Source organism: Carassius carassius, chromosome 35 (genome assembly GCF_963082965.1).
Source record: "Carassius carassius chromosome 35, fCarCar2.1, whole genome shotgun sequence".
In the NCBI taxonomy this organism is placed as follows: Eukaryota; Metazoa; Chordata; class Actinopteri; order Cypriniformes; family Cyprinidae; genus Carassius; species Carassius carassius.
This window is the reverse complement of record NC_081789.1, coordinates 23,666,691-23,679,858: the sequence shown is the minus strand read 5'-3', so window position 1 is coordinate 23,679,858 and position 13,168 is coordinate 23,666,691. Positions and strand designations below refer to the sequence as shown.

General features: G+C 39.2%; 2 protein-coding genes across 3 annotated transcripts in view; one reads left to right on the top strand and one right to left on the bottom strand.

Annotated features, from left to right (window-relative positions):
• The first annotated feature begins 280 nt into the window (after nucleotides 1-280).
• Nucleotides 281-4,547, top strand: LOC132116285 (caveolae-associated protein 4a-like). The gene is made up of 2 exons (XM_059525057.1): nucleotides 281-863; nucleotides 3,196-4,547. Exons 1-2 carry the CDS (start codon nucleotides 498-500, stop codon nucleotides 3,784-3,786), a joined length of 957 nt encoding a protein of 318 aa, XP_059381040.1. The 5' UTR covers nucleotides 281-497; the 3' UTR covers nucleotides 3,787-4,547.
• A 269-nt stretch (nucleotides 4,548-4,816) lies between these two features.
• The window catches only part of LOC132116281 (dynein axonemal heavy chain 5-like), a 62,588-nt gene continuing 54,236 nt past the window's right edge, over nucleotides 4,817-13,168 (bottom strand). The window contains exons 74-79 of one of the 2 annotated variants that reach the window (XM_059525048.1): nucleotides 12,963-13,154; nucleotides 12,678-12,866; nucleotides 11,428-11,560; nucleotides 11,086-11,294; nucleotides 10,789-11,010; nucleotides 4,817-5,551 (exon numbers count right to left, since the gene is read on the bottom strand). In XM_059525048.1, coding sequence (XP_059381031.1) covers nucleotides 5,339-5,551; nucleotides 10,789-11,010; nucleotides 11,086-11,294; nucleotides 11,428-11,560; nucleotides 12,678-12,866; nucleotides 12,963-13,154 — 1,158 coding nt within the window. In that variant the 3' untranslated portion in view covers nucleotides 4,817-5,338. Of the gene's footprint in view, nucleotides 5,552-10,788; nucleotides 11,011-11,085; nucleotides 11,295-11,427; nucleotides 11,561-11,743; nucleotides 11,969-12,619; nucleotides 12,867-12,962; nucleotides 13,155-13,168 lie in introns of those variants that run through there. The other variant, XM_059525049.1, reaches the window with a different exon arrangement.

Below are 13,168 nucleotides of genomic sequence, written 5' to 3'. Positions count from 1 at the left end.
TGTGCTATTCTTTTTAACCAAATATAACCATGCCATTCGCTTTTCTTCGAGGATACATAGCTCTTTGTAAAATAAATAGTCCAGTTGAGAACGAAGGGGATTTCCATTATCTCAGCTGCACACGCATCTTCTAAAAATGACAAGGTGTCACCTTACTGTGGATATTTATAATGCTGAATTCATGGTGAGTTGGTTTGGTGCCCCCTTCCAACCCCTCTGCCCTCTTTTCCAGTTGTTCCCTGTGTGCCTGGCCTTTGAACCTTGTGTTCTCTATATACAGGAAGGGTGGAGCCTCTATATTCTCCAGAACGTCCATGAAGCTCCAGTCAGAGGGCAAGTCCATCTCATCCAAGTGTCTTCCAGGGCCCACCACGGCCCCACAATCCAGCAACCCACCCCATAACCCAACACCCCCTTGTGCACCAACAGAAATCCACTGAAACAGGACCTGAGACAGTTCTAGTCTAGGGGGTCCTCACTGGGTTACAAGGACAAGCATGGCTGACAAACTGGGACTGGCAGGTGTGGCGGACGAGCCCACCGCCCTGAACATCTTCACTCTGTTGGAGAGGGTGTCCGGGATCATAGACAATGTGCAGGCGTGCCAGCAACGCATGGAGGAGAGGCAGCTGGAGCTGGAGAACAACGTGAAGACCATCCAGGCAGATGTGGTGAAGTTGACGAAGGAGCACACAGTGACGAGTAGCACCGTGGAGAAACTTCTAGAGAAAACACGCAAGGTCAGCTGCCACGTCAAGGACGTTCGTGTGCGGGTAGAGAAGCAGAACATACGTGTCAAGAAAGTGGAGGAAACCCAAGTCGAGCTGCTGAACAAGAACAAGTTCCGTGTCGTCATCTACCAGGTAAGAGTTTGCTTTTGGTGGCATGTGAATGTTTTATTTTGGATTGGATCTCTATAGCAGGTCTAATTTTGGAAATGTACCTTAGAATAGTGGAACTTTTTCCTTTGCTCATGGTTGAAACTCCATGCATTGATTGTTTTTTGACTCCTAGTTTGTCCTAAAGCATTTCAGCTTTCGAACTGGGTTTTCCACATTAAGTCTGTATCTCTAAAGCAGGTCTAATTTTGGAAACCTACCTTTGAACAGAGGACCTTTTTGCTTTGGTCATGGTTGAAACTCAATGCATTGATGATTTTATAACTCTTGTCCTACAACATTTCAACTTGAGCAAATGAGGATATCAAAGACAGACATATTGTTTCAAGATAAAAAAGGTCTTGCATGATCCAAAATAAATCCTGGTACATTAGAAGGTCAAGTGGCCTAGAGCCAAAAGCAATACAGCAGGAATGTTCTGCCAGTCCCCAATGAGAATGGAGGATTAGGTTGGCAGCCATTTTATCTGATATGTGACAGGATGTCTGGAGTAATAGGCAGATAAACCATGTAACGTGATCCATGAAGGAGTAAAAATGAATTAATATGCACTCTTTAGTGCATAATAGAATGAACTATGAAGCCTTATTTGGAATACCGCTGTTGTCTAAAACGAGTCTGAAATCAGATTAAGATCGAGTATAGAATTATGACATCATGGAGGAATGTTTCATTGCTAAATCTGGAAATACTGTTTCATACATATGCAATAGATCTGCTATTGTTTGAAATAACTTGACAATCATTTGGGTAGCTTGTATGAAGACGGCCCATTTACTGCATACAAAAGCACTTAACAATGCATTAAAATTATGCAAATATTCTGTAGCTAGATTTGAATTTAAGACCTTGCATTAATCAAATAAAATGTAATGCACTGTTGTTTTCAGATGAAAAATTTACTATCACAACGTATAAATTGAAGATTTATTTTAGTTTTCTGAAGATTTACCATAGGAAATAGACTAGTTTTCTCAATTATTAATATAATAGACATTTTCTTGAAGACTAATAAGCAGCTAGTGTTACTCAAATTAGCTCATATTTTCTTTCTCTAACAATCTTACATTTAATTAGTGCCCATGGGTTTGATGGTCTCTTGTACCGTGAGGAGAACAGCTGACAGATTTGTTCAGGGTTATTCTGAGAGCTGCACTGAAGCTTCATGTCCTAATATAGTGTTCTCGCATCTGACAGGGTAATGGTTAAAAAAGATGTTGACAGAGTCTTTAATAACTTATTGAACATTGGCCGTTTGTTAACCGTAGTCTTTTTCTTATGTAAAATGTGCATTTTGTCCGTTTATAAAGCACTGTGACTATTTATCAGAAGTGGTAAAGTTCATGACTGAGTGAGTCATGTAACTTGATTCACTTATTCTAGCTGTTAACGTTAGCCTTTTTTTTATATACCGAGCTATGATAGGTTTATGTGTTAGTTATTCAACAACACACTATTAATGTAATCTAAACCCTTTCGAAACAGATTATCTTTATTTGCAAACTACTGAGCAATCCGATAGGTGTACAGATTCACAACACTGTATATATATATATATATATATATATATATATATATATATATATATATATATATATATATATATATATATATATATATATATATATATATATATATATATATATATAGTGTCGTTAAGTTATTAAATGGCTTTCTGGAATACTTGATTCTGATTGGTGGACCGATATCCTACTTTCAGGTTTATCGTATCACTCCATGGACTCGCGCTCTCTTCTTTCATTCAAACGCAATTGGCAATATCTTACCTCTCATTTGTCGATTGTAGTGGAAATAAATCTTATTAATATTGTTGTAGTGTAGTGTTAAACGATTCTTTTGTACTTTGTAATGGACTATTTTGTCTTAGCGGAAGCTGTAAGAGAACAAGATTAAAGTGAAATTATAAAATAATTTAAACTCAAATCACTATATAACGGTCACATATGTATTTATTTATTTGGTGAGTAACCAGTCGCATTTTCCTTCATGACTTGTTTTGCTATGGTAATTATGCATGTTTATATGGTTAGTTCTGTTTTTAACAACAGTTTTCTTGAGAACTGCGAAATTACATAATTATTTTGTTTTGTATAGAGCTATAATGGAATTATATATACATTATAACATTTTACAAACTGTAGATGAATAAACTACACTCATGAATGGAATGTGCATTTTTTAAGTAGCCTGATACCATTTGATTTAAGCTGTCTCAGCTGTGCTATACATGGTAAAAGTATGGTAAATTTATGGTAAATTTATTCTCTTCCCACAGGGAGATAATGAGGTCCCAGCTGTGCCTGCTTCTAAAGCATCTCCTAAGGGAGCAATGGGCGGAGATGCTTCCTTAGACCCTGATGCCCCAGAGGTCCTGCTTCCAGACTCAGATGAGGAATACATGGTCGTTGAGGAGGCAGACTCATCTACTGCTGCCAAACTAAAGAAGACCGGCCTGAAGCGCATCGAAAGCCTGAAGCAGACCTTCTCCAGAGAGAACATGACTAAGACCAAAGAGAATCTGGGCACCAAGGTCAACAAGCTGGGTGAGCGCATAGTTTCGACAGAACGGCGTGAGAAAATCCGCCAGTCCGGGGAACGGCTGAAACACTCTGGCGAGCGTTTCAAGGAAACCATCACAAAAAATGTGCCAGCAAAACTCAACCTGAAGAAGGAAAGGACAGTGGCTGAAGGTCAGGAAGGAGCAGAAGGGACCACGGAAGGAACGGCACCCGTCCCACCTCCGAAGGGCCGCAAGGCCAGCCCTGGTGTGGCCTACACGGAGCCAACGGAGAAACAAGAAGGTCCAGATGAGGGCAAGGGCGAGGAATCAGAAGTGCCGATGTATGATATGAAGCAGCTTTCTTAAGCGGCATGTCTTGACAGTCACATTTGGGAAAGACTCATGTACAGATATGAATTTGATTACGGAGAACTTGAAGGTGGAAAGATTGGGAAGAGAGATCTTGCTTCTAAGCGTGTGGATAAGTGGATGGTTCTAAAGACAACTGAATGAATGAATTAAGGAAGTTGTACATTACAAAAAGTATCCTAGAGTTTCTTTTTTTCTTGTTTACATCTTTTATGGACTATGAAGGATTATAAATGTTAAACTAATGTACTGAGATAACTAGGCTATGGTTTTTAATTTAAATTCAGGCAGAAACATGGTGCAGATGGTAGCATAGTAGATCCCCTTCATGTAGAGTAAAACAGATTTTTCTAAGACACTGATGTCTCTTCATTCTTAAGGGGTAACATTTTTTTGAGGAAAATGACTTGAGTGCACCTTTTATGGATTGACATCATTTAATAGATGTGTGTAAAAATATTTTAAAGAAATTTCTTTGAATTGCTGAATTTACAAATACAGAGAAGCAGATTTTGGACTTTCTCTGTAGAACTTTAAATATATTCTGGTGCCAGCTGACATCCAGCAAGTCAACAGTTGATGAATTAAGAAGTAAATTTTTCAGTTTAGATGTTGTAGTGGTTTTTGGAATAAAAAGTAATTGTGCAGACAAGTCATTTATAAACAATATTTTTCTGTGCCTTTCTGTGTAAACTCTGAAAAACAACCTGTGAACCACCATTCAGTTGTGGTATTTTTAAATAAACATATTAACTCAATCAGCTGGTTTCTGAAGAGTTTCTGGGAAAATGTATCTAGTGTATTAGTAATCAAGATTATAGAGTTTTGCAAATCAGTCAATTTTTAAGGATCACAGTAGTAAAATAAAGTGTTGCTGTATGGCACTTTTTGATTTCCTTTTATGCAGTTTTCTATACTTTTTTATTGGGGGATGGAGAAAATCATCACAAACAAGATTGTTATAATGATAAAAAGAATGGAGTAGCACCATGAGATAGTCATTACACTGTTTTAGTCACACTTAAAACTTTATGATATACTTGAAAAGTGCATGTGTGAATAAAGAACATTTCACTCAAGAACACTAGTTGTAGTGGAACAATTATGTTTCTTATATACACTATTTTTCGTCATATATAAATACAAACAGTTTGGACACTGCTGCTATAATGTGAAGTAACAAATTAAATGCAAAAATACCAATCCCAGATAGACTACTATAGGGGCATTTTTGAATGGTTCAAGGAAAACTGCTACATGCAACAGCATGTTTTTTGCAAATCTTTGTGTATATTTAAAAAAAGATTATTGCTGCTTTTAAACAAGAACGGGGAAAAAAAATTATAATAACTATTTCACAATAAAATCCCTTTCATCTTATGTGAAAATTGAAAAATTGAAAAAGTGCATTCAATTTCAACACTTTAAAGCAGAATGGCAAAATAACAGTCACACAAGATATAAAACACAAGTTTCAGTACATTACATTTTTTTTATTTTTTTTAATCAAGCTTCTTGAGTGAAAGTAGCTCTGGACTACATAATGAGTTTATTTACAGTCACAGAGCAAAGCGACTCCCCTCAGCGTCCAGTGGTCTGGGTTCTGGCTGCTCCGGAGCAACAGTGAAAAGATGTATGTCAGGTCAGTTCTTCTTGGTTTCTTGTACACTGGGCAGGAGTAGAGATTAATGGAAGGCTTCTTGGTTTCTGTGGTGCTGCTCACCGCAAACACATGCACAACCGGCAATGGTGTGAAGAGAACCTACCAAACAACATTATACATATATCATGACTTTGCAAACAAAGACAGTCATACACAGAGGTGGGTAGTAACGAGTTACATTTACTTCGTTACATTTACTTGAGTAATTTTTTGGGGTAACTAATACTTTTCGGAGTATATTTAAAGATGGGTACTTTATACTCTTACTTGAGTAAATTTTTGGGGAAAAATCTGTACTTTTACTTCGTTAGTGTGGGCGACGCTCCTCTCGTTACTTTATCTTAATGCAATAAATGTTATAAATGCTTCAGTTTATTCCAAACGCGCCGTCTACTTTTCTCTGGGCAATGAGCGATGCCCATTCGCGAATGATTCATTCTTTTGAGTCAATTCTGTTCAAAGGCTTTTGGCAAACGAGTGAATTGGTTCATGAATCAGTTTGAATGAGTCGTTCAGTTCCCTGCCGCACGCGCTGAGCGTCTGAAGTGGTTCATTCAGAGTTGTAACGTTTAAGAACAGAAAGAGCGTTGAAAACGTCGCTGGAACTGCACTGAATTGAAAGCAAATCTGCAAAGGCTATTATTTGCTAGCGATGGAGATCCTTATTAGATGAACACCGCGTGTGCTGTCTACTGTTTAACAGGTAATAACTTGGGCTACATTCGATTACAGTACACGATACCACTGTGACATTAGTTTGTTGTACGTGTGTGGCTTATAACAGAGGGGAGTCAAGTTGAATGCAGCTTCCAAAAGACAAAAAATAGCCGATTAAGATTTTATTAATTTTAATACAGTCACACCGGTGCGAGTACGTTCAGCAAGTCCAGCTGCTAAATTCAGATCTGTGATTGCTTGCTGGCGCTGAGCCAGAGATAGATGCGTTTTTACAGCAATACGCATTATAACCAATCATACATGATTCTTTTGAGCTTATTAAAGCATTGGCCAATCAGAGGTGTTCCGATGAGTCATCGCTAAAATGCCGGTGCTTCCTTCACTCGCTCACTGACTGAATACCTCTTTCTGGCGAATTCTCTCGTCAGAAACAACAAAGTGCAGATGTGTGTACGAATCTTTAATTAAGATATTGATTTCACAGTGTTAACAGTTTCAGTGATTTTAATGGGAGTTTCTGAGAGTGATTGAAATCTAGACTGTCAGTGAAAATGATCTTTAATAATGTAAATGTTATTTGCTCTCTTTCTGAACAATTAAAGATTAGTAGCAATATTTATATCACATTAACTTTCAATGTTAAATTCACATTTAATATAAAGTCGTATTAAAAATATGTTATGGCATGACACCTAAATCTGTTACTTAAGTAAACAGACAGGGTTTTATAATAAATTACATAAATTGGGAGTAAAGGCTGATGAAATATATACATTTATACATGCACGCATACATTACATACATTTTATCTATATATCTAAATAAAAATAGGCTCAGTATATATGACCCAAAGTAACTAGTAACTAACTACTTGAGTAGATTTTTTATCCGATACTCTTTTACTCTTACTCAAGTAACTATTCAAGACTAGTACTTTTACTTTTACTTGAGTAAATATTTCTAGAAGTACTTTTACTTTTACTTGAGTACAGTTTTTGGGTACTCTACCCACCTCTGGTCATACATGACAGATTAGTTGACTTTGGGTTTGGAAGATCTCTGAATGTTAGCACTGCATGATGGGATGTGCTTTTATTAAAAATTTTTACGGGTTTAATAAAAAAATTAATTGTAAAGAACCACACACACAATTCATTTTGGACTGTTATCTTTTTGTAAATGATGTAATTTGCAGTGCTTCACAGTCTCTCTAGATCAACAACAAATGGGAAAAATAGGATGGGAGTTGTATAAGACACTATTGGGTCTAGAAAAAAGTTATTTTGAAGTAAATGTTTTTTTTTCTTCCTTAAGATAGTTCTGTTAAGACAATAATAATAATAACAATAATTAGAATTAAAAAAAAAAATTCTTAATTTTTTTTGGTAAATATTTTTTTCAACTTCTTAAAATTACGATAACCTACCAAACAGTGTTATTTTAGTATAATTGAGATATTATTTTTTTTTAATTAATATTACGTTTTTTTTCTATTTTCTATTTTTATTTTTTATTTTAGTTTTAGTAATTTAGTTTTTCATGACAACTTGCTTTTTTACCCCCCAGTTAAAAATGATGTAATTATTATTATTATTATTTTTATTTTGTTTTAGTTTTAGTTAAGTATAATAACTATTTTCCAACTTTCCCCAATTCCCTTAAGGCAGAGCCTGTCATTTTATTCTTCATATCTATGTTTTTGTTTACTTTATCTATTTAAATATTTAAGAAAGTATTTAAGAATTTTTCAATATTTGCTCTTAATATTATTTTTATAAACATCTATCATAAAGTGTAAGAAATAATTTTTCTTAAAGGGTCAGTTCACCCAATAATCAAAATTATGTAATTAATAACTATCTTCGGAACACAGTTTAAGATATTTTAGATTTAGTCCGAGAGCTCTCAGTCCCTCCATTGAAGCTGTGTGTACGGTATACTGTCCATGTCCAGAAAGGTAAGAAAAACATCATCAAAGTAGTCCATGTGACATCAGAGGGTCAGTTAGAATTTGTTGAAGCATCGAAAATACATTTTGGTCCAAAAATAGCAAAACCTACGACTTTATTCATCATTGTCTTCTCTTCCGTGTCTGTTGTGAGTGAGTTCAAAACAAAGCAGTTTGTGATATCCGGTTCACGAACGAATCATTCGATGTAACCGAATCTTTTTGAACCAGTTCACCAAATCGAACTGAATCGTTTTAAACGGTGCGCGTCTCCAATACGCATTAATCCACAAATGACTTAAGCTGTTAACTTTTTTAATGTGGCTGACACTCCCTCTGAGCTAAAATAAAACAATATCCCGGAGTAATTCATTTACTCAAACAGTACACTGACTGAACTGCTGTGAAGAGAGAACTGAAGATGAACACCGAGCCGAGCCAGATAACAAACAATAGACTGACTCGTTCCCGAGTCAAGAACCGGGTTGCATCGGTTTTCAGATCACCAGTAGTTCTTTCGGACAGTTCAATTCAATAAACTGGTTGAAGAAAACGGTTCACCGGTTCTTTTCCGCTCGACGTAATGGCGTCATTGGCGATGATTGCCCTTCATTCAAGCCTTCGGTTTACCCGCGCTCATAACACTAGCACAGAATCAGTTCAGAATCAATTATCAAAAGAATCAGTTCGATTCATGCGCTCTCTGTGTCGGTCTGCTTCACGCTGAATCACACATGCGCAGTATCATCAGCTCCTCGGTTCTCGAATCGGACACGTCTGACAGAAATGTCTTGGTTACGTATGGTAACCCTCGTTCCCTGAAGGAGGGAACGGAGACGCCACGTCGGTGACCGACGAATATGGGATATCGCTTCGATAGACCAATCTACTTTGAGTGTAAACTAAACGAGCAAATGCACATTGGCATGCAATTATTGCATCCAGCTGCCGCTGATCACTGCGTGAGTATAAGAGAGCAGCAGGTGCAATGCATACCAGTTTTTCGCTGAGGAGCCGAGCCGGGGACCCGGCAGCTCAGCGGCGGTACAGCAACCATGGCGACGGGACGTGGCGTCTCCGTTCCCTCCTTCAGGGAACGAGGGTTACCATACGTAACCGAGACGTTCCCTTTCAGTCGGTCACTCTCGACGCCACGTCGGTGACCGACAAATATGGGATCCCTATCAAAGCGCCATGGGTGCTGCCCCTTCCAGTGCCCTGTGCGAGCTGCCTGCGCCCCTATTAGGTGTAGGCCGGGGCTCAGAACAAGTAGCTCCACTCACCATTGTCAAAGCACTACCTCACTGGGTGAGATTGGATAACACTGGGAAAACGTACCCGGTCCGCTTGTGACCATCACCTGGTGCCCAGAAACGCACGGGTGAAACGGCATCCTTAAAAGGACGACCCGTCGTCTTTAAAAAGACGCACCCGTGAAGCTCTTTTAGAGAAAATTTGCTCTTTTAGGAAATTGCTCTTTCAGGGCTGAGGCGCACAGGGGAGATGGCCGCTTGCCACACGACAGGGGATAGTGCAGCCTGAAGTGTGCAACCCACTCAATACTGGAACGACCGCCGCTGTAGCGCCGTCCCGCCAACACAGGAAGCTTCCCAGAGCGTGCTGAACTCGCAGTTCACCGTAGACACAGTTCAAGGTAAGCAGAACGACACTGTTGCTCGGCTTCGAAGCGAAAAGCTGGTATGCATTGCACCTGCTGCTCTCTTATACTCACGCAGTGATCAGCGGCAGCTGGATGCAATAATTGCATGCCAATGTGCATTGGCTCGTTTAGTTTACACTCAAAGTAGATTGGTCTATCGAAGCGATATCCCATATTCGTCGGTCACCGACGTGGCGTCGAGAGTGACCGACTGAAAGGGAACGGTTCTTGACTCGTGAACGAGTCATTATCTGGCTCGGCTCGGTGTTCATCTCTCTCTTCACAGCAGTTCAGTCAGTGTACTGTTTGAGTAAATTAATTACTCCGGGATATTGGTTTGTTTTAACTCAGAGGGAGTGTCAGCCACATTAAAAAAGTTAACAGCTTAAGTCATTTGTGGATTAATGCGTTTAGGAGACACAAACCGTTTAAAATGATTCAGTTCGATTTGGTGACCTGGTTCAAAAAGATCCGGTTACATCGAATGATTCGTTCGCGAACCGGATATCACAAACTGCTTTGTTTTCAACTGTCTTACAACAGACACGGAAGAGAAGACAATGCTTCAGTATTTTTTCAAATTTTGGTCCAAAAATAACAAAAACTACGACTTTATTCATAAAGTCGTAGTTTTTGTTATTTTTGGACCAAAATTTATTTTCGATGCTTCAAAAAATTCTAACTTACCCTCTGATGTCACATGGGCTACTTTGATTATGTTTTTCTTACGTTTCTGGACATGGACAGTATACCGTACACACAGTTTCAATGGAGGGACTAAGAGCTCTCGGACTAAATCTAAAATATCTTAAACTCTGTTCCGAAGATTAACGGAGGTCTCACTTGTTTGGAACAACATGAGGGTGTGTTATTAATTACATAATTTTTATTATTGGGTGAACTAACCCTTTAAGAGGATTTTCATGAATACGGTCCCAGGTATGTTTGTGATGACCAGTCTTGATTTTGTGTTAACTTCTGAAACAGCCAAACCTATTATCCACAAACTTATGGCCACCTATTGTCCTCATTTATCCTTTCCCAGAATACCTTTGGAGATGACTCTGTCAGTTTTGCATTTTTCTTGTCCCATCCAGCACCATCCAGAAAGAGGCCATAGATATAGACGCCGCCCACATCTCCTGGCGGGGGGGCTGTGACATCTTCCTTCATCATGCGTGTGACATCGTTGAGTAGGACGACGGTGTCTAGGGCCCAGCCTTTAGACAGATTCATTCGAGTGGTCTCTTGACGCATTGCAGTTAAGAACCCCTATTATGAAGAACAATACGTTAATAGAGAAACCTCAATCAAATGAAAGCAGAGTCAAATGAGAAACTGACCCACCTGCGGATTGAAAAACCCTGTGAGCCAAAACTGATGAGGTCGACCACTGAAAGTCCAGTTGTGGAACTGCTGGTTTCTCTCAAGGAGTTCGGTGAACCAGAAACCCAGAGAAGCAGCTTCCCAAGAGATCTTCTGCCAGGACTTTGGAACACGAGCATCATACATGCTGTCCAGAGCGTCGCGGAGATCCTCTGACATTATTATAGTCCCTTTGGAATTATAAACTCATTGTGTTACAATACAATGCACCTTTTGTTGATGATATTGTTAATGTTTCTCTTCTTAATTTTAAAACTATGAATGTGTTTTACTGTACTATGAGTGAATGTTTCCAGAACTCACCATCAATGGCAAGTCTAAGGTCGGTGAGGGTAGTGCGCACGCGACCAATGACACGCTGCATTCTGTCAAGCTCCTGACGAAGGAATATAGTCATGGGCTGGAATGCACCCATTTTTTGTAGGTTACTCCTTACCTGCATAGAGTCATTTGAAAGTTTACATTCTACATTTAATTAAGACATTAAAGGCTGTAATACACTACACAACTTTTAATATCTGAATAAAAAAAATCCTGGGCATCATACATTAAACAACTGAGGATCATACACTACCAGACTTCAGAGTCAGATCACAGCAAACTCATGCAGAAATGTTTATTGCTAGGAGACATGTGACAAATCTAAAATCAGCTGAAAATATCAAACATGTTTGATATTCTCCAAATGAATGGAATCACAGTCTGAAGTTACAAAATCGGAGTCTGTGACAATAATACACAACTTTTTTTTCACGATCTTTCAGTTGAAATCTGACAGTCTGGCAATTAGGGTCAACCTATCCAAACTGTAAATCAGGGGAAAAGGCGAAAAGTTTATTCCAACCTTAAGGGTGCTTTCACACTAGCACTTTTGGTACGCACCCGGGTTCGATTGATGTCAGAGTTCGGTTCGTTTGGATGATGTGAACGCTGTCTTCCGTACTCGGATGCGCACCTGCGAACCGTACCCGAGTCCGCTTAAAATCGGTGGTCTGGGGTACGCTTCATGTGAACTCTGGTACGGTTCGCTGCTTACGTGAACGCAATTGTACCAAATCGCGGAAGTGAACCGCTTTTAATGACAAATTATTTGATGAAAATGTGTGTTTGTGTGTGTGTTTCACTCACTTTCCTGATGAGCGTGACTGACGCACTGCAAGCAGAGAGCTGTACATCTCATTTATGTTCACCTTCAACGTTCAGTACATTTGTAAGACAGACGCAAGAGCCGTTATATACCGAAGCTTTATAAACAAAACGAACAGTTCAAAAACGTAATACATAAAAGTGGAGAGAGTAATGTTATGCATTTGCCGCCTTCTCCTGCGCTGTCATTACTAAGCAACGGGGTAAACAGCTGCTGGCTTGATGACGCAAGCGAACCATGGTTCGGACTCAAATATTATAATATGAACACAGTCCAGCGGGGACAGGGAGAGGGGGGAGCAACCGAACTCGGGTTCGGACCAGGCAAGTGAACCAAGTGTGAAAGCACCCTAATATGCTTTGAGCTTTAGCCTAATAAAGAAGTGGCCCAATAACTTCATCTTCACCTCATGTGGCACATAGTCAGCAGGAAGTTTTTCTAGCATCTCATTGGCCATCTTCTGGACAGATGACTCCCTGGTCTCGCCCTCCCCACTGCTGCTGTCTTTGGGTTGGATGTTGAGGATGGTGTTCAGGGTTTCATTAGCCATGTTGGTCTGGTAAGTAATGTCAGCATTGGAATGGAGGCCAAATACCTATTGGATGAAATTTAAATCAACAGGTCATAGGTTCTACGTCACCACCCAGTCGCCCCATCAAACCCCATTGAAAATAATAATTATCTGTATCACCTCGGGTGTATCAACCAATGGCAGAGTATCAATATGCGCATGGTAATCCTGCAGCATCTTGGCCTTTGGTATAGTATATCCTTTATAGAAACAGAACTTGTCACCAAACATGTTCTCACTAAACCAGATACGGGCGAAAGTATTGAGCAGGCGTTTGTCCATGTCATCCGTGACACGTCCACCATACTGCACCTACAGAACCAATA

What these genes read in the sequence shown, in the direction of transcription:
- LOC132116285 (XM_059525057.1), top strand. Translation starts at nt 498, where the DNA reads ATGGCTGACAAACTGGGACTGGCAGGTGTGGCGGACGAGCCCACCGCC. An exon ending in TCCGTGTCGTCATCTACCAG is followed by an intron (nt 864 to 3,195) that starts GTAAGAGTTTGC and finishes CTCTTCCCACAG; the next exon opens with GGAGATAATGAGGTCCCAGC.